The 21,615-nt window shown below is 41.1% G+C and overlaps 1 protein-coding gene across 14 annotated transcripts in view; it reads right to left on the bottom strand.

Moving 5' to 3' along the window:
- Positions 1–21,615, bottom strand: part of tenm4 (teneurin transmembrane protein 4) — a 192,332-nt gene that overhangs the window by 48,782 nt on the left and 121,935 nt on the right. For 9 of the 14 annotated variants that reach the window (XM_044203214.1, XM_044203212.1, XM_044203216.1 and 6 more), the window contains 9 exons: positions 20,602–20,816; positions 19,313–19,523; positions 14,670–14,771; positions 13,758–13,952; positions 11,999–12,199; positions 8,370–8,555; positions 5,712–5,738; positions 2,892–3,038; positions 1,847–2,063 (listed from right to left, as the gene is read on the bottom strand). In XM_044203214.1, coding sequence (XP_044059149.1) covers positions 1,847–2,063; positions 2,892–3,038; positions 5,712–5,738; positions 8,370–8,555; positions 11,999–12,199; positions 13,758–13,952; positions 14,670–14,771; positions 19,313–19,523; positions 20,602–20,816 — 1,501 coding nt within the window. The remainder of the gene's footprint in view (positions 1–1,846; positions 2,064–2,891; positions 3,039–5,711; positions 5,739–8,369; positions 8,556–11,998; positions 12,200–13,757; positions 13,953–14,669; positions 14,772–19,312; positions 19,524–20,601; positions 20,817–21,615) is intronic. The other 5 variants (XM_044203217.1, XM_044203218.1, XM_044203221.1 and 2 more) reach the window with 1 other exon arrangement.

Genomic DNA, 21,615 nt, shown 5'->3' with positions numbered 1-21,615 from the left:
ATTGTTCCATATACAAAGTCCCTGTTTACTATTCTAGTCAGCATCCACTGCTGCTGCCTTGGCAGTCTCTTGTATTATGTGTCATGGTGGAGAGTCGAGACATTTTATGCAGTGGCAGATGCTTTATTCAGTGGCACCTTTGCAGCTTTTTGTGGTGGGAAACATCAGAAATAGCAGTCCAACATGTCTACCAGCATGAGGAAGTGGTTAATGGATCAATAAAGAAATGATCAGGTGACCAGGGAAGGCATATCAGGAAGATGCCGAGACCATGCCTGTGAGGCTCATCTGAAGCCCAGTGCCCCCTGTCATAACCATTCATATCTGTCAGTGGGTGGGGAATGAATACCAAGCATGAATAATAGATTATCACTGATATTTTTAGGTGAGCTGAGACCTCCAATCTTGCAGCTCATCTCTGGATTCTTGATTTTACTTATTTATGGCTGCATCTTCTTGTGAGAGACAAGCGTATTACTCAACCCTCTATGCCTCTTCCTCTGTCCATTGAAGAACTGCAAAATGTTGAGTGGTTCTTGAAAGCCAGAAAAATGTCAATGAGGGAAAATGTCACAAAGTGTGTTACAAGTGCTTTTCTCAAGTATCGGCTGACACTACCACAAAAGGTCAAAAAGCGGCAGAGTTTGAGTTTGATGACAGTTGATGTAATTTTTTTTCTCTTTCTAATTGCAAACTGAATGACTACTGATGTGTGATCATATGCAGATAAGTAACTATGGAATAAAAGAGCAACATGCTGAATATGGTGTAGATGTACAGTGTAGAGACAAAAAACATGTTTTACTGCAAACAATGAGGTAAGATGGACAGCATTAGGTTAGAAAACAGCACATTATTTGCACATCTCAACAAGCACTCAATACTAAGATGTGTTGTGTTGCAAATTATACTAAAGGAAATAATCCTGCTCGAGCAGGGACACTTTTGAAATCGATTTTCCCTTCAAGAACAAAGCAACAGCTCTACTGGACTAAAATAGGGATGTTTGAAACCACAACCTTCTGCACATCATTTTGGGGGGAAAAAAGTAGAAAAGCCTCAAATAACAACTCCATGCTGTGAAGTTTGTTTGATTTGTCTGCTGTTTTTGACACCATTTTATAACATTTTATCACCAGAGAACCAAAGAAAATTTTAAATATTCTCAATTTATTTTATTCTCAATTTATTTTGTTTTGACTGTTGTCTGTTTGTTTCACAGGATTATAATAAGCCAAGATGAGAGAGATCCACAAGCAAGTGGGATGCAAATAAGGTGACACAGCCTCACAAGTGATTAAAGATGAAAAGAGAAGGAGACAAAGGAAAAGAGAGGTAGGGAAATCTTATGGGACAGCATACTGTCTGATATGAAAGCATCTCAGATTCCATGGCTGGGGTGTCGTGAGCTCTGCCTCTGGGAGTGGGCCTCAGATGGATTACAGTAAAAGTAATCACAATACATGAATATGAGATGCCTTTCGTGCCAGGGAATGCTCCTTGCTTTTTGCCACATTCTATGTTTGTCCATCATCATCTGTCCATCATCCTTCTAGCTATGCATGCTACCAGTCCCTACCCATTTCAGCCTCCATTGCCTATAGCTGCCTCCCCTCCCTTGCATAGACATTTTGGTCTGGGTTAAAAAAAAAAGTTTACATTCGCTAAGATCTGTCTGTCTCACAAGAAAATGATGCATGAAAAACAACTGATTATGCAGGGAAAAAAAGAAATTCAATTTAATATTGATGTTAGAAATCCCTTCCCATGAGAATAATAGCTTTCGTCTTGTTACAGAATGTTGCACTGGGTGGTGTCTGGTGGGAGTAATGCACAAGTCACTCACTTTCCATCGAAGGGGTTAGCTCCAGGGATGATGTGGGTGCTGTCCCTGCCCACCAGGAAGTGCACCCGGTCATAGAAAGTCTGCAGGTTGCTCTGTGCAGAGGACATCTGTGTCTCCTGGATGATGTCCAGGGGGTCCGGGGAGCCCACACATAGAGAGGTGGTGTGACAGGTTGCCTGCAGACAGCAGTCTGGATCCATGCAGTCCACCAGGCCATCTGACAAGGTCAAACAAGTCACACACACTCTCTCATTAAACAACAGCCTGGACACACACCTGGCAAAAGAAACTAAGCATATATATTTGAGTCATTGGGGCATTACTCATTTTGACTGTTGTTTTACTACATGATTGACATGTTATGTACATCTCGTCCTGGACAACATTTGAACACCTCAAGCATTGCTTGTGGTTCTCCATCTGTAATTTAGATGAAATAACACAAGACAGAAAGAGCTGCTGTGCAATGCACTTTACTTTGCTGAAGTGGGTCATTGGACTCCCTACCCTTTGCTTTCAGAGGCCTATCTGGCCAGATGGGTGATAAAAATAAACCCTGCTGTCAGGAGTCAGTCAAATCCCCAGCAGCACCCCGTCTTTGCCAGTGAGAGCCCTGTGGTCCCTGCACAGTGATGGGGAGACAAACAGCCCCTGCATAAATAAGGGCCCAGAATGAGGTTTGTAAGAAAGGAAGTCACGTCTTCCACTTGGCCTCAAGAGTGGTGCAGCCCCCTGGCTGGCTCTGTGTGTGTGTCTGGCTCTGCTCGGGGCTAGTTAGAGGGCAGAGCAGGGACTTCCTCCTAGGGCCAGCGCATGCTCAGGGCTTCAGGCTAGCTACTCTGCTTTTTAATAAAAACCTGTTGTCCAGGTGACTGACTGGAAGCCATTATTTATCCTCACCTGCATAAGATTACCACTGAGGGAAGCGTAAAGCAGGTACAGTATATTTTCAAGAATAAAGGTGGTTAATTCTATAGTCAAATCAGTCTCTGTTGATGCTTGGCCAGTGTCAGAAGGCATTGTTGCGTGCTGTTTTGAATTTTACCTCCATCGTTGTCCTTGACATCACTGCAGGCAGTTTCCATAGAGGTGTCACAGCCAGTGCCCCTCCAGCCCAGCTGGCACACACAGTACCAGCCATTGTTACCGAGAGTGCACCTACCATTTCCATTGCACAAACCAGGACAGCCCTCTGTGTAACAAAAAAGGACAAAGACAGAGGTCGGCACAGAATATCAAATAAAGCAGGTTTAATGGCTAACAGAATATTGTATATTGTTTGTGAACAAACACTAACAATAAAACAATGACAATAATGTGGTATTGTTGATGGCAATGGTTTGTTGCTAATATTTAGAAATAGACTAAAATCATTTTAAGATTTTAAATGGGTGAGGGTGGCTATAATGACCCTCAGCTGAAGTTAATTAATTTGATACACCTTTTGTGTAGCTTCTTATATCCCTTTGCAGTACAATCAGATAAGAGGGATCTTCTAAATCAAGATTCACTCGTTACTACAGTAGATCGGCCTCCTGTATCTATGCTACTACAGCTGGGTAACGAGAGCAGTGGTGTAAATGCTGGCATTCCTGCACATAATTTGATCCGTTTTTATGTGATTTTCAAATGTGACCATCATTATGATCATATCATTACTGCTACTGTCGTCTGCAAAAAAGAATGAGCTGCAGAAAAACTGCATTACTTATTGAAAAAAAGGTCTATATCATTATTTGCTCTCTTTTTTGATAAATTTTCTCCAGACTCCAGATTATCCCTTCAGGGAGAGTGTGTGTTCTGTCATTAAGAGAAGCAGAACATAAAATAAAATAGGAAGTGGATAAAGCTGAGCTCAATTGCATTATGAAGGGAAGGACTTTGTCTGCTCTAACTGCGTTCCTGGGCATGTGACTCCAGGGGAGATAAAAGCAGGCTGGTGCAGAACGACAGGTGAAACATTCCTCTGTCTCTCTCTGGATAGGTCTTCACAAGGGCATAGATCAACGGATTATCTCGCCCATTTTTCTAGGTCTGTTTGGCATTTATCTGGTACCTTATGATTGGTATCCCCTCACTGAGGCAGAGGCAGAGGGTAACATCTCAAGATATCAGATGCACAAGTCTGTCACACGTTGTGTTGTTAGCAAGCTGCCTTGATAGAAAGAATGTTAAGCTGACCCATTTTATCAACTAAAGAGACTGGGGCAGCTGTCTCGATGCTCTTACATCACACAGGGAGAATAAGAGTGGGAGAATAAGAGAGCAAGAAAGTAAGAGAGATGGGTGCAGTGAATGGGAGACATATTAAAGGGAGAAAGATCAGTTGAAGGAATAAACAGTGATGAGAAAAAAATGAGAAAGAAACAGAGATAAGTATTTAGGAAGATAAAAGGTAGAAGTAGCACCAAGAATAGATGCGTGTTGTAGATCACATGGTTAGCTGAGTGATGCATCAGTTGCATTCTGGTTGTTGCAATACAGAGAAAGGACAATATTATGACATGAGTCATAATACAGCCATGGATCAATGAACAATCCACATTTAAACATATTATTGCACATCTATGCCTTATAAATGGTGATTTAAAAAATAAAATCCCCAAAAGCAGAACTAAATTTATTGTTTAACAACATACGACATAATATTACCAAATAATATCCCCAATGTTTCTGTGATTCCTTTCTGTTGTCTTGTTCATCTAATATAGAAAGCCACTATAATATTTTATTGTTATACAAGTTTAATATTAAAATATAATGAAGCTTGTTGTTGCCATGTTGACTGTCCTTTCAAAAACAAATCATGAAACATGGCAAGAGCGACTTGCAATTATGCTTTCTCAATTGCAGCCGTGCATTTATACTTTACACATACACTATAGTGCAGAAACATTTTTTGTTTTTTGCTTTGAAGGCATTCCTAGAATTTATGTCAAAAAAGGTAAATAAAAAAGGAGCAACCAGCATGTTGACTATTGAATAATGGGCATAAATTGTGGAGCATTAAAAAATTCTTGTTTCCCTGAAGAAAGGGACTCACTGTTGAAGGCTAATGCCATTAGCAAGTGTCTTGCCTCCTAGCCACGTTTGGGCATTAGCCGTCCTTTTATTGAGCAAATGGACAAAACAACTCTGGTTAGACCAGTGGAGACAGATGATTAGTAAGCTCCAAATGTTTATTACAAGGATAAATAAAGATCCGCTCTCTGTTGGCATCAGTTCAACTTAATTGGCAGCCCTTTCAGAGAGGAGCCCCCGCTGAGCCCTGCCCAAGCCTGCCTGAAACAGCTCCAAACGTGAGGCTGCAAGTGTTCGAAGGACTCCTCTGGCAGCCGCTCTCATGCCAGGTGGTCCATTACCAAGGACACAGTGAGAGTGAGTGAGGGTGCTGGAGGCAGAGAGGCAGGTTTGCTGCAGAGCCTCCACCCCCTGCTTGCCCTGCACCAACCAGACCATGAACTCTTTTAATTAGAGAGGATGCGGCCTCAGCACCTATCAGGCCCTGCTCACAGCTGCACACTCATCCATAATGCATGGCACAGGTTATGAAGCCCCTTTCCCAACATCCCCCTATTGAGAAAGCAAGGGCACACACAAACCAAATATTCAGCACGTAAAGAAAGCAGCACAACTTGACTCACCGGGTGCGAAAGTGCTAAGTGGAGATTACTGTGTGACAATATGGCAAAAAGTTGATGGGAGGTGGGGATCTTTAGAATGAGTTGTTCGTGGCAACAAGAGGTGCATAGTGTTTGCATATGTCAATGTAGGGGAAGAGCATGGTGTGTGTGCATGATTTGTTAATGCTGGCTGGAGTTACAATGGGAGGAGGGCAAAATAGAAGGAAGGAGGAATGCCATACCTTTCACTACCTTATCCAGATAGTGAGCTTTGGAGATAAAAGACAGGACATATAAGGGAGGTTTGAACAGTGCCACTTCCATGACAAGACAGCAAGGCAAGGTGTTAGTTTACATTACAAAAGGTAAATAAAAAAGGAAAAATGCAGTCATGAAGCAAAATCATGCATTACAAGAAACACAACAAATACGATCCAACACAGAGGGAGAGGGATGGAGACAGAAAAAAGACAAGGGGAAATGTGGAACACAGACAAAGAGAATAAGAGAGAGAGAGAGAGAGAGAGAGAGAGAGACAGAGAGAACGAAAGAGTGAGAGAGAGGGTAAAAGAGTGATATGTTCAGAAAGAACATTTCAATCTGTCCCCATTTATCAACTGCCAGGATCGGCAGAATATCTCAGGGGAGTATTTCAAAAGCAACGTGATTGATGCACATATTACCACCCTTAAATCTCTCAAGCAATATCGTACAGGAGGTCAGGATGTTCAACAAAAAGCGCTTTTAATCTTGAAACACCTGTATAGACGATGAGGTCACCAGAGGCTTCGGCAATGGCGGGGCCAAATTGGACTTCATGTTCTCCACAGCATGGGGCTTGAGGCCAACGCAGAGTACTCAATAATGAAAATTGATTTAAACTGAGATCTTTGGCTTCTTAATGGATGACACTGAGGAATATTCTTGTCGGGGGAGTGGGGATCTCAATATGGCACTTATAAAAGGCCCATCAATAATGTAAGGCCAGCATATAAAACATTCACAGATTGAGTCAAGGCTCTGTACTGAGGCAGCTCTGCTCCAAGATATGCATGAGAATACTATGAGAAAAATGATCTTCATCTACTTGAAGATGGAATAAGGCATTCGCTTATAAGACTAGCATTCTCAACATTTGTTCCATCTCCCTATTGACTCAAATGTGTGGGAGTTGCAAACTTCTGTTCACTGAAATGCTGTGGCAGAGGGGGAAGAGATGGCCATTGTGTTCCCACTTACTCTCTGATGGTTGAATGGTTGGATCATAGAATGATAATGAGTGAGCGACCATTTTAGGTGGCAACTGTCAACAAAGCAGTGGTGGATATTTTACAAGTAAAAATAGTATTAACACAATGCTGGTCGATGTATGAACTCTAAATACTAACTACAGCATTCAAGGAAATTTGGAGTACAAAATATTCCCTTCTGAAATATAATGGAGTAGAAGTATAAAGAAAATAATGTATTACAAATACTCAAGTAAAGTACCAATTTCTCAAATTTGTGCGTAAGTACACTACTTGAGTAAATGTATTCAGTTACTTTCCACAAATAAAACTTATAAATAAAAAAGAAGAGAACAGTAGAATAGAGTAGAGAAGAGTAGACAAGAGAAGAGATTGATGCAACACAGGAACAGAATGGTAAAGCTGCAATCTTGCAAAGCAGGCATCACATAGCATGTCCTCTGGATGGTCTCCTCTGATGTTTATAAGAGGTCTGACAGTCCTGACATCAAATTTCATGAGTTTAACTATATTAAACCACTCATCTTAATGAGCTAAAGTTACACTTTAACAATGGAACTGTCAAACCTCAAAACATCCATCACCATAACTCAAAAATATATGCATGCCGTCCTTTGGCAGTGAACATTTCAAACAGAGGAGAGAGGTCACAAACAAAGGTCAACTACTGCTTACTTATGATAACAGCTTGGCTGCATCTGTTGTTTCTAGTATTTACATATTACTGCAGTCACTAGTCCCTTATGACAAACAAATGCTCACAACAACCTCTTCAGGAACTCCAAAATAGCAAACATATTAAAAGTACATTTTCAATATATAGTGAAAGTACATTTCGCAAAGTTCAGTCGGCTCCTTCAACCTCGTAACTATTCTCTCTGTAAAGGCTTTTAACAAAAATAAAAAGAGCCAACATTATCAGCCAGTGAATCACTACTGGCATACTCTGATAAAGGATTATGAAATCCACTACAAAATGCACAGCACTTAATGACTTTATTCTCTGGCAACACAATAAAAACTCAGTCAAAACTTTTTTTTAGGTTTAAGTGAGCCAAGGATTTCAAGAAAGCTCTTGACATTCAGTCAAGGTCTTGAAAACTAACTTCTGCAAGTGTTTACAGAAGAACAATTGTTAGTATAAAGAAGTGAGCCAAGGTTTTCAAGAAAGCTCTTGACATTCAGTCAAGGTCTTGAAAACTAACTTCTGCAAGTGTTTACAGAAGAACAATTGTTAGTATAAACATAGAGTTAAAAGTGGTGGTTGACCTGCTTATAATGACTCACATGTCAGCATTTGAAATTAATAGTAAATGGAAAGGGAGCAAAGAAAGAGATGAGGAAAAGGATGAGTAAAATGAAAGGACACCTTAGCACATTCCCACATTAAAATGCATGAAGGCAAGCCTCAGATCCTTGAGTAAACCTGTTCATGCTTTACCGAGTTGCACATATTCAATTAAGCATGCTTTTCCCTCTCTTCTCCAACTGGACCCTTCCCCTCAGACTCAGCGCTTCACACACGCAGGCAGACAGACAGCCTGCACCTTTCTTGGCCCCCCAAACCCCTCCCAAACACACATACATACACACACACACACACACACACACACACACACAGTCCCCCACCCAAACCCAAGCCCATCCTACCAATAGTGCAGTGTTCTCCGTTCCAACCCGGACTGCATTCACATTTGCCATCCTTGCAAGTGCCATGTTCATTGCAGCGAGGGTGACACGCCCTCTGGTTACACCCAGTGCCCATCCAGCCGTCGTCACAGCGGCAGGTGCCCGACACACAAATGCCATGGCCACCACAGTCCGCTGCACAAATCTCTGTGGGAGACAGGGACATAGAAAAAGACAAAAAAGAGAGTGGGGGAAGAAAAGAAGGAATGGGGGTGGAAGTGGGATGGAAAGGGAAGACAAGGCGGGGACGGGACAAGGAAGGAAACAAGGGTGAAAAAAAGACAAATCCAGGAGTTATTGTCAAGGAAAGGCGGCCACGCTCCACTACCTTGTCTGATGGCAGCTGAAAAGAAATTCCTGCACCTCATAAGGGGCAATCCCTTTTGACAATACAAATCTAATAAGTCCATTACAAAGAAAGGACATGGATTGTGGTGACCTTAGCAGACTTATTATTCTCCTTGCCTCTTCTCCTGTTTGTAAATTCACCTCTTTCTGCCACAAAGGGGGCAAAGTGGAAAAAATATATAGCTGGAACTTCCAGTAGGAATGGCAACATTATCAGCATTACCATTTTGATTAAACTGTAAATGTTACTGTATTTCCTTTGTTGTACATGCAGTGTTCATAGCTTTGCCACATGCTTTACTATGGGCTACAGGCAGGAGGTAAGGCTCCACAGAATGATTCAAGGCATAGGATGACAATATGCTGTTTTTTTTCTACCTAGGTGCAGTTTACTAGAGGAAGAAGTACATTCATGGAATAAAGGAGACTGAGAGACAGAGCCACAGTAAAGCTTGGCTGGCGCTATTGTGTGGCAGCTGAAAGACCTCCCTGACAGGCTGTGATAGAGCCTGGGACATTACCCACGTCTCATGAACTCGAGGGAGAGTATGACAAGACGAAAGCTCAAAGAAATTAAAAACTGACAGATTTATTATGAATCTCATTGAAATGTTAACCTCTTTATTAACTATTCTGTTAAAAAAGAGGCTTAGCAGTATGGGCAACGAGGAACAATAGCCATGTATTCCTGGCTTATTAGCCAAGCCAATTCAAATATGACCACAGGGAACCAAACTGGAGGTAAAATCTTTTAATAAGTCAATTGCTGCTTTCATAGTGCCTATTTTGTCATTGCTACAAATTAAATTTGAGTGGTATTTTCAGCCACAAACCATAACATGACATTACCAGCTTAAAAAGCTTTTTTTTTTTAATTTTTAAATCACTCTCCAATGCTAATTACAGCTCAGCACTTTGTTAAACTATGCAAATGCTAATTTTACATCTGACTTTTGATTTAGAGGTACAGTGCCACTTATCATTGCTTAAACACACACACAAACAAAAATCATTACACATGCAAACATAAAATATCAGAATAGGATTTAGTTACAGAGGTTTGCTCATCAATCATTTGTTGTAGAACTATGCCTTCTACATCCTCTAATGACAATATTAACACAGTTAAATAGGAGGTGCTAATGAACATCTTGAGTGATCTCATTAGCACATATGTTGAAAAAAATGCTAAAACTGACCATATCGGTTCCTTTCTCAGAATTACTAATACACATACTGGTCAGAGAAAACAGACAAAAACTGACCGTGAGACAACTGTTCACTTGGAACACAGGAGAAAACTTTAACGTGATAAAGATGCAATTACAGCCTGCAGGCTAACCCTCATTATCCGTGGCCAGAGGAATCCACAGTGAGAAATACCCCCATCCCCATGATGGCCATTACCATTTGCACTAAAGGACCGTGTAAACAAACTTTCCTCTGGGTGGGAGAATAGCAAAAATGGCATAAAAACACACATATTAAAGGACATAAAACCTCAGGCATTGTTTTATGGCTTGTAACAGCATTACTACCAACTGTGCACAGCCAGGTTGTACTGTTCCAAAGCCACATGAGAAAATGAGTTTGTGACTTGAAAGAATTGGGGAGGGGGGATTAAAGAATCTTGAAAGATATACTGAAAGCTTTCCATCTTTTTATTCCCCCAGTCTGCAAGGTTATAGGCTGCTAACTGTGCTACCCCACTACCAAGCTTAGTGTTGTATTAGACCACAAAAAGCTCTGCAATGAACAGGATAAAGGTGGATAAAGAGCCAACTCATCATCATTTACAGAGCTCTTTCTCTGGGAGGCAAACTCAGACTAACTGCCCATTTCCCTCAAAATCCCTGGGATTACCTAATAGGTCATTGTGTCTGCTTGGAATATAAAGGGATTCGTGGCTCCAAGTGACTGCTGGACTAAAACTCTCATTTCAGAAATATTTTGTGAGAATACAAATTATGTTGTCTAAATGAAGACTGCAACTGTATCACCTTCTACAAAAACAGGGCTGATGTACTGATTATCAACACATCAGAAGCCTGTTCAAATGGAGCTATCTGAAGTTTTAATCTGCCAGAGAATAACCATAAAACATGAACACAGTCTCATATGAGCATTTACATGTGTGGAATATTGTGAAATTCTTCAGCTGGCATTATAATAAAAAGAAAAAAAACAAAACAAAAAAATTCTATAACCTTTGCATTTGCCAACACTGCAAGTCAGTGATGTTAGATACCTACATTTGACAGCTCTTTAACAATCTACCACTGAGTTCACTGAGCTTTTTCAGCAAAGTACTTCTTTGGTAAGTTTGAGCAGGCAGGCTGCTGTCAGAGCTAAACCTAAATTGTGCGGGACTTTTTTTCATCCTTGGAGCCTCAAGAAGGTATATTCTAGCTGTAAAACTGTATCTTATGCTCAGCCTATTCTTGACTACCAAGAGAGAACATTCCCCATGGACAAAATGAACACAATGGGAACAATCCTCCAGAGCAGAAAAGCTATCATCATATGTGAACCTTGTGCCAACGTGAAGAAAGCCAGAACTCAAGAAAGAGCATTAACTTGCATTAGATCATGCCTCTGACAATATCCCTGCTATGTGTGTTTCCCTCTTTTCTGTGGCTGCCAGTTAACCATGCGGAGATTGAGGATGAAACTATTTGTAAAAAAGAAATACATTTAGAGCAAAATCAACCAGTTTGATTGCTAGCTGTGAACCTCCAACTGATCATTGATGTGAATAATTGAGGTTTTTATGTGAGCCATTTTCTTCTAACATAGTCAGAAATGTTTACTTCTGCGAGGAGCCTAGCAATTATCAAAGTTATATTGAATCAAGCAGTGACATAAATTCTAACAAAAAGGCAAAGATGTTATCAGATTTGAACTAACAGAGGTGTCAAGGTTATTACATGTTGTTGCTGTTTATTGTTTATTATGAGAGATTACATAACTGAGAAGTGTAAAACAAAAAAATAGGTATGACTGAGGTTTAATTTGAACATTTGTGATAAAACTGTGAAACCTTCAACTGCTACAGCTACAATGATCATCCATATTTTTAAAGCTTCTACATTCATAAGCACATATGATGATGATGGCCTAAATGCTGTTTTCACCCTGCAAAAAGAAAATAATCTTTTTTTCTACTAATCAGAGCTAAATCAGCACTGGTCTGTGAAAGGGAATTCTGCCAATGTTTACTCTCATATGAGGGAAGCACTCACCTGTAGCGCAGTCATGGCCCGTCCAGTTTGGATCACAGCTGCAGGTTCCGGTGTCTGCCAGGAAAGCTCCGTGTCCAGAGCACTGGTCCATGCAGGAAGCCCTGGGGCTCTCACATCCTGGCCCGCCCCACCCCACAAAGCAGTGGCACTCTCCCTGGACACATACCCCTCGCCCTGAGCATGTTGGGTCCAAGCAGTCCACTAAAAGGGTGCCAAAGAGACAGTGTCAGACACACTAGTTACCTGCTGTTTCCCTCTTTCAGAAGTTACCTGGTGTCTCTATTTGAGCCTGAGTAGAATGACAACTGCAGTGGGCTGCAGCTCAGCTGCAGCTGCAACTGGCTTAGCACATGTACAATGAATGTACAGAGGGAACACACAGAAAATTACATGAGGAGGCCCACTTTCTCAAAAACCAGAGACAAGATTTACAAACAAGCGAATTAAATGGCTGTTTTCACACTGGGGTTTATGGCACCAACCTACAGGTATTGCCCACGCTCCAGCTGGCACCTTCCCATCATATCATAATGAAAATTCCTCCCAAAGAGTGAAGGTGCCTTAATAGAAGCATGTTTCTCTAAAATGAAAGCCATGATGATGAGTAGTTCAAAGCTGGAAAAACCAAAACCCATATTATCAGAATGTAAAGGAGAAAATTGGGTAAAGTAAGGAAAAGCCTGGGGCAACTGTTACACTTCCTAGGCAAGAGAGCATGTTCGACTCTAGTGTACAGACTATTTGAAGATCACTGTGACTGAGGAAGCCTTGCACTGGCTTCCCGCTGCTGCATCTTTTTTTTTTTTTTTTACACTGCATCAGTTCAATGCAAATATCAAATTAATGCCTGTTTCTATAGCATCCCTCCCCTTGACATGTTGTTAAATGAGTGCTCACTTTGTAAGGCACAATCACAATGATAATATTCTTTCTACCAGACAATATCTGCATGGTACACACAGATGGCAAATGGACGGCAAGCAAGAGCAATGTCTAGCCACTGAGAGAGCAGCAGGCCGCGCCATGGCAGTTCCCCTTTACCATGACATAAATGGGTATAAAAGGCCGTTATAGTAAGACAAACAGGATCTCTTGCCTCTTAGCAGATGGTTTGGGCACAAGGCACAAAGATCAGAGGCTAACTGACAAGAAACTCTCTCCTGGCAATTAATCATTGTGCCTGAAGGTCGCACAGAAGAAAGGTAAAAATGTTAAAGGGCCCTCATCCACATTCCCCTCCACTCCTTATTGCTGACACTCCACCCAAAATAGAATGGGGGCCTATGGATGTCACAAACCCCCATTTATCAAACTCCCAGGGTCCATTTTTCATCTTGAAATGAGAGCCTTCAAGAGCTGACAAACACAATGGCTCCTTCAATCTTATCTGGTCAAGCCTTATCCAGCATCATGAATGTGGAGTTCCTAATGGATTAACATCAGACTTTGTGTCTGAATTTCAGACAATAAATGGACTGTTTTGATTAACATAACACCTTCATCCATGATTTATACAAGAAAAGTCACCTAGGATGCATATTGTGAAGAGTTATGGCTATAACGCTCTTCATAGAAGATGTCCTGTCTTTAATACTAGATAGACTGTTAAATAAGCCATACCAACTTAATAGCCGTTCCCATTATGAATATTCTTTTAAAATGTGAAGCACTAACAAGCCAAGATGGTGGTTACAGCAGTAATATTATGTAGGATTTCATAAGTTTAGGATACATTACCATGACTTATCAAAACAATCACCTTCTTCACAGTTTTCTCCTTTGTAGCCTGGGTTGCAGATACAGGTTCCCACGATACAGGTCCCATGGCTACTGCATGTGATGTCAATGCACTGGTTGGTGGGAACGTCACACTCGGAGCCCTTCCAGCCGCTGTGGCACATGCAGCGACCTTTAAGGTATTGACCATTCCCACTGCATAGCACTGGACAGGCAGCTTTGAAAAGAGCAGACAGCATACATCCATTTGAATGGACCCTTCCAACCATAGCTTCAAAGAATAGTGAGTGTGTGCTAAGGCCTCGATCTGACACTGAGCTTCTGACCAAAATGTTAAAAGGTTTCCTTTCCAGTGTACAATATGCAGCACAAATTACTACACTTTGGCATCCAGTGTGACCCAAATTCTAACAAAACCAAACAACAAATATCTAATATCTACACAATGGTTGTTGTATTGCTGTTGAAAATAAAATAAAAAATTAATAAAAAGTGTCAAATATAGTGCTGATCAACACATGGTTAACAGATGGCAGGATATTTAAAGATGCAACCAAAACAAACTACAGTCATTCTAACACATTACCTAAAGTTGTTTTTTTAATTTGGTGGAAAATGAATACAGCCTCGGTTTCTATAATTGAAAGAATTAGTCAATAGCAGCCCCATAATCTAAAGCTCTCTTCTCTATACAGTTATTCAATAGTTCTTTTATATGTAACACAATACGCCATTAGGAGAGAGGTAAAAATTAATCATTGGGAGTAGTACTGCCTAATATAATTAGAAAGATCAGTACAATGAAAAGTAATTGTAAGATTAAAACTGCTTTGTTCTGGTCAATGGGTGAATATAATTTGGTCAGTGCCCTAAAATGTTATGTATCTGATTGATGTAGATCAATAAAGACATTATGACTGAGGGTGTGACTCACCTCGACCACAGTCAGGTCCTTTAAATCCTAAAAAGCAGTGGCATGTTCCAGCAACACAGTCACCGTTCCCAAAGCAGTTACTGGGACAGTCATCAATAGAATCTGCAAGAGAGCAAAAAGGAGCTTTTCTGAGTAATGTGGTTTGAAAAAAAAAAACAAACCTCCTCCCACTCATTTTCTCTGGGTTGATTATTATCCCTTTGCTAATGACAGTGATAAGCACAGGGTCCAATCCTGTCAACATTTCTATTTCACTGCAAAACATTTTTGAGTGTTACTAATGTTTTACCCAAATGGGAGAATTCACTAAAGGAGTAAACACATTCTGATCATTTTGGCTTCTACCAAAAGCAAAGTAAATGAAGTTCCGAATGCACATGATGTGATAAGTGACATGCATCATTTGACAAACTTAATTTGACGCTTTTATGGCACACTGCAACCAGGCGATATGAAGCATCAGCAACACTGAAACCTGCATTTCCCCACTGCCATGGGTAATGTTACTGTATCATATTTTCTTCTATGGTCTGATTTTCAGTCTGCTTTATGTATCTGCAGAAACAATGAGTAGGCCAGACAGACTACTTTGTGTTCCTGTTTTGTCTATTCATCACAATGCTACAACCTGCAGTTTGGTAAGGTATTGTTTTTTTGTTTTGTGAACATAGAAATAGCGATTTATAGTGCTAAATGTCTTTTTGTAGGCCACTGGTTACATCTGTACTTTATGTCTTCTTTCAATATATTAGCAATTGGATCTTTGAAAACAACCTGTACACCAGTTCTGTATAAGAAAATTAAATTAACTAAATGAAACAATGAAATTTGCACTGGGTGCACGGTGGCAGAGCGGCTAAAGCTCCTGCCTCCCAATAAGGAGATCGTGGGTTCGTGGGATCGATTCCCGGACCAGACCATCATCACACACTCTCTGGGTGGAGTCTGCATGTCCTCCCCGTGTTACCGTGGGTTCTCTCCGGGTTCTCCGGCTTCCTCCCACCGTCCAAAGACATGCATGTGTAGGTTAATTGATAACTCTAAAATGTTGTATGTATTGAATGTATGTGAGAGTGAATGGTTGTCTGTCCTTGTCTGTGTCTGTGTTAGCCCTGCGACGAGTTGGCCACTGTCCAGGGTGTACCCTGCCTAAGGCCCAAAGTCACTGGGATAGGCTCCAGTCACCCGTGACCCCTAACGGGACCAAGCGGTAGAAAATGGATGGATGGATGGAAATTTGCACTGGCATATAAAAAATGTATCTTGGCACCTTGTCTAAATCTAGTTGAGCTCAAATCAAATAGTGTGTGATTTTATCACAGACCCCCAATCATTCACTCTGATCCAGAAAGCATTTTTTGCAGGTCACTGGTGTTAATAGATGACTCACCATGTGCACATTATAAACATTTTTAAGATACAATGCTGTGTTGTTTTTAGCATGCCACTGGGGAAAAAAAGAGTAGACAATTGCAACCCTTTCTATTGTGTTAGTGTTCTCAACTGTAGAGCATTCAAATTAAATTCTGAGCACAAGATGGCCCTGATGTAGAAATTATTTTGCTGTAATGATGACCTCCTGGCAGAAACATGTGGGCTCTTAATGTGACTGTTTTGTGTACCTGCTTATAAGCCATTACAATACATGTTTTTAATGCTTAAACATTGCCTTCAGTCCCCTCTTTACCTTTCAAGTTCCTAGAGTATCATATGCTAATGGCCTTGGGTGGCTTTATTACTGTATCTGTATCCCTCCAGCTAAATCAAATAAATTGGCAAAATAATTATTTCTACTACCATGTTCTGACTCTTGCTTTTATTAGAAATAAGAGTGACCACTGATCTATGAGGTGCTCGACAGCAGCAGAATTCTGAAACATGATGCTCAATGAATTAAGCCTGAAATGGTGCTGAAAAATATTCAGTCTTGTCCATTGCCTTCAGGCAGCAGAAGCTCTGAGGCAAAACTTACTGAACAAAGAATCTCTTGTGCTCCACAAAGGGCTAGAAATGTGAGCCATGGATTCAGCTTCCCTTTACTCTGGAGAGTCAATCATCACTGAGGATGCAACACAAGTCAGAGAGAAAAGACAAAGAGAGAAAGGGAGAAAGAGATGGAGGCAGACCAGGGATGCAGTGAAAAGAAAGAGGGGTAGGCAGTAAGCAGAGAAATGCTGCTAATGTTTTCAGTGCTGCAGGCTTGCCTTTGCCATGTTGGGTTAGTGAGGGGATGCAGGGGAGACTATCCTCTGGGGTGGTGGAGGCAAATCAGCATTTTGGTGGGGTTTTGATGGCTTCCTACAAGAACATCTACCTACAGTAGGAGGCCTGGGCTTTTTTGCTCAAAGCTAGTGAAACCAGCAGTGTGTGTGTGTGTGTGTGTGTGTGTTGGGTAACAGTAACGGAGAATGAGGTGTGGTGTGTGGCCATTAAAAATTCCTTCTAGAAGTAAAATTATGCAGGAGAGATTCTTGGCGGGCATCTTGCAGCTCATGTATATAGGGACAAAAAAAATAACTAAGCGGGGTTGTAATTTATTGCTCACCAAGCAAGGCCCTGAAAGATCTAACTTAAACTGCAATTTACTGACATATTAAGTGGGCAGGTAAGGTTATCTTATCTTTATCTATCACAGGTATTTCTTTGGTCAACAAACTGTCAAATCGAAATATATTTAATTGAGTAATCATGACACGGCAGTGCTCCCATTCTGAATGCTGATGCAGTTTAGTAGACTACGCACTCCTCATGTCTATTGCCTGTGTTTCCTCTGAGAGCAGGCAGGGGAGGCCATGAATATCTCTTATCCACACACTCAACATAGGCCAACGCATAAATCATGGATTCAAGCAGAGCTTCATTGAAATTCATTACCTTTCATATCAGGGGAGCTAACTATTGTGTGAGTCTCTCCAGTCAGTGAGGACAGAGTAGCGTGCAGTAGGCAGGTTTAATCAGCGCCTTGCCATACTCTCAGAGGATGCTCGGTACCTTTGAATGATGGGTGGTTGTGAACAGAGAGAGCCTCTGCTATAGAATGAGACAGGATGTAGAGTAAGACATTGGTGCTGGGTTTTTGCTTCCCTTTGCTTTGCTCCTATGTATAGTAAGCCGTGTCTGGGTTGAAGCATGTCTGGCACCAGGCAGCAGGGACAAATGGCTTCATGCTCCAGAAGGCTGTGATACAAAAAGTGCAGTAGGACACATTTCACATTGCCATGGAGCCACAGCCAAGTAATGAGGAGCAGCCCAGATTAAAGACAGGGACGCTCTATCCCCGCCAGATGTATTATGGCATGGCTATGTGCAACAAGTAAACCTTTCATTTAATACATGTGAAGAGAATAAGGTGCCTCACTGACAGTAAAATAAGATTTTTTTTTCCTACCAACCCTGTCAGAAACACTAAAACAATTTTACTGTTAGCGTCTTATAAACAATGCTGCTTGTGTCGCTTAGTGTGCCTGTTCTGGACATTGTTCACATATATTTCTATGCCTGGGCTGCTCTATTTGAAGGTCAACTCTATCCCTCCATGGCTCAATACAATTCAGGCAGTTGGTAAGATTCAATTTCTGCTGAAGGGCACTTAACCGGTGACCCATTTTAGAAAGGGCCCCTATGCCTCCCTCTGCGCTCCTGTGGGCAGATCAGCTCTGATACAAATGAACAGAGGCAGAATTCTAGCTCTGACTAACTCTGCCCCACCCCATCCTATCCCCATTCCCATCCGTTGCACAGAATACCTTATCTAGTTGTGTTTTCTCTGATGCAAACCACAGGAGGCCTTCATGCACACCCAGTCAAGAAGAAATAAGCAAAAGTAAACATGTTGCCCTGACTCCCCCTCCTTGTGTCATATCATATATTAAGTATTGAATTACAGCTGTTTTTGGCACAGCAAGGGGAGCATCTCTTGTCTGTCTCCACTTGGTGTTACATTGGTGTTGAGGACAGCTTCTCATCGATCTGCTGCCTGGCACAGCCCCTGTCACAGATGGACTCTGGCCCAGGAGCTTTTAATTAAAGAGCATGTGAGAACAGCTCCCAGCTGCCATCCCTGTGAAAGTCGACACCTCGGGCCCTCTCACACCTTGCTTGATACAGCAGTGCTAATCAAAGGCGCTTTAGGGAGAACAAAGAGGAGTGTACAAAACGAAATCACCTCCACAAAGAAGGACGTATGTCTGAAACACAGCTGTGTGCCACACAGAGTAAGTCAGAGGAAAGAAATATCTTCCTTACTTTGATATATGGAAAGCAGATGGAAATTGGAGCAAATCATGATCAAAAATGGCACTAGCAGGAGGGTACAATCATACTTTGAATTGTATGCAAATGGTTCCCAGAAGCTGGACCCCTGATTCGCTCGGAAGACACTCAGGCTAATGAGGATATTATGATCTCTCAATGCCCTACTCGGGGGCATGGCAGGATAGCACTGATGTCCTGATTTTTGTAATATTCATCTTCACCTTGATTAACCTGCACTTTCCCTGGCTATTGAAATCTACTAAAAACTGCCTCTGACTCATGTCCCAAACCTGGGCTGTTTGCTGTGGAGTGCTGCTGGTTTGGTATTATAGGGATTATGTGGATTGCTATTACAGGTTTTAGCAGCAGGTCATGCCCAGGGCACTCACCTATGGCGGTGGTGAGAAAGGAGACAGTTTCAGTTTCTTTTCCGTCGTTGTAGATAGCCAGGTGCCAGATGCCTGAGTCCATGTACTGGATAAAACCTGTGTCGTGTGTGGTGATGGGTACTAGGCTCCGCTGCATTGCTGCAGGCCCCTCCAGACCATGGGTGTCCTGGGCCAGGAGCCGTCGCCCATCCAAAAGCTCTACAAAGTCAAACTGCAGACAGACATACAGAAAGTGAGAAAGACTGATAGATGGACCGCAGACATGCCATTAGAGCGACACATGAGACTTGAGTGCTTTCAGCCCTCTTTATGGTGGAGCATCATTTGGTCTGCATGAATAACTCATCATTCTGGAGGAGATTGAATAAGTCTTGGCACATCGTGGCTGGATGGGCTGTGATAATTTCATAATCCACATATCTTATATGAAAGCATTGTTTAAAACTATTAAAGAGAAAAAAAGGAAAGATGGGGGGGAAATTTAAAGCTAGTGTTTACCAAATAACATCTGCAAAGATTTGCTTCATATCAGTAGTGACTCAATGAATACCAATGAGACGGCATTTCATTTTCATCGACATAAGGAAGGGAATCTTGACTCATCTGCCACTCTGTGTGTAATCAGTCACAACACAAAAACTCCACTCTAGATTATTTCCTTTGAAGTAAAAATGTAGGAAAGAGACAAACATGATCTTTTGACTGAAAAATAAATCACACTGGACATTAATGCAAACAAAAATCATGCTATGAACAATTTGTTTAACTACATTTACATTTACAGCAGAAATCTAAACTCTGTGAACCAAGCAGTCAGATATGATTAATAACATGATATCTGATTCTGTGCTGCACATAGATAGGAAATTAGGGTAAAGAAAAATCTCCCTTTCTTGGCCCCTGAGCCCCTTATCTTTGTGTGATTCATTGATGATATTGAACCTGAAAGAAATTTGCCATAAATCCTTTCTGCAACAAAGAAAGTGATTCATAATACAATAGAGAGATTTATGAATTGGTTTGTATTCATGACACGCTCCTACATGGTTAGATAGATTTTTTTAAACAATATCCCAATTTATATTCTGTGGCAGAGGAAGAATGAAAAAAGAAGCTGAATCCTTATACTATGCAGACATGATTGTAAATCGTTTCACACAGCCTCACATTTACACTTTACCATTGTCCTCAAAACTCTCCTTTCATACAACTAATAAGCACAACAGAATACAATAGATAAACTGTTGTAACAAATTAATGGGTGACAGTGACATTCAAATATTGCCCACCTGTGTGTGTGACGGAGGTAGGCCTCTCCTTCCATAGATTCCCACTAAGGCATCTTTGCTCAGGGACACATTAAACTTCAGGTACATGGGATGATCAATGAAGACCTGGGACCTCCAGAAGATACCAGGAGGAATCTGCTGCGCAACCTTACGCCCCACGTCAATCTCCCCCATATCTATATAGCTGTCATCTGGGAACAAGCTGTCCAATTTGGCTGCATTGCACACAAAGTAAATCGGTCAAAGAGATCACACCATTAATCCAGCATGTCGAGGGCAGAGGGAGTCAGTCTGCTGAAGCATGATAGTCTGACCATATCACAGATATTCAATCACATCCCTGCCAGCCACAGAAAAAAATGTTATGAATGACCATTGCCAGCAATTCCAGTCCCAATTTCAGTGGTGGAGAGAGTACAAAAGTAAGAATAACCTGATTGAACATCAGTCCAGTCCTCAAACAAAATTCTAGTTAGGTCTTGCAGTATTTTGTTTTGATTCTTCTGAAATGGCAAATAAAAATGATCCTGTTTTAACTGAAATGATGAAATATGTTTCAATACCTGGTAGCATTGATTATTTCAAAGCATTAACATCCTATCATTAAACCACGTATGCTCATTTTGTTGAGGTTGCTGGCTCAAACATGGTAAGTTTATTGTTTTTTTTATGATCTGCACGCATTTCATCAAAGTAAATAGTGATGAAAGGTTCTAAAATTAGGATTTAAAAGGTTGAACATATGGAGTGGAAATGGTATGAAAAATACTTGAGAAAATAGAACTGCTTCAATACTGTGATAAAATACAGTTATTAGTAAAAGCAATAAAGTGAAAATTGTAATTATAGTAGAGAGGGATCCCTAATGCTAGTACCTGTTCAGGTACTAGCATATCCACTGCCAAAAACTGTCCATATGCTCCATAATACACCTTATATTGGACTCCGTGGAAATGGCAACATCTGTCGCCCATAGAGCTGAGCTAATTTCAACAGCGATGTCTACTAAAGCAG

Source organism: Siniperca chuatsi, linkage group LG7 (assembly GCF_020085105.1).
Source record: "Siniperca chuatsi isolate FFG_IHB_CAS linkage group LG7, ASM2008510v1, whole genome shotgun sequence".
NCBI lineage: Eukaryota > Metazoa > Chordata > Actinopteri > Centrarchiformes > Sinipercidae > Siniperca > Siniperca chuatsi.
This window is presented reverse-complemented; position numbering and strand designations above follow the sequence as displayed.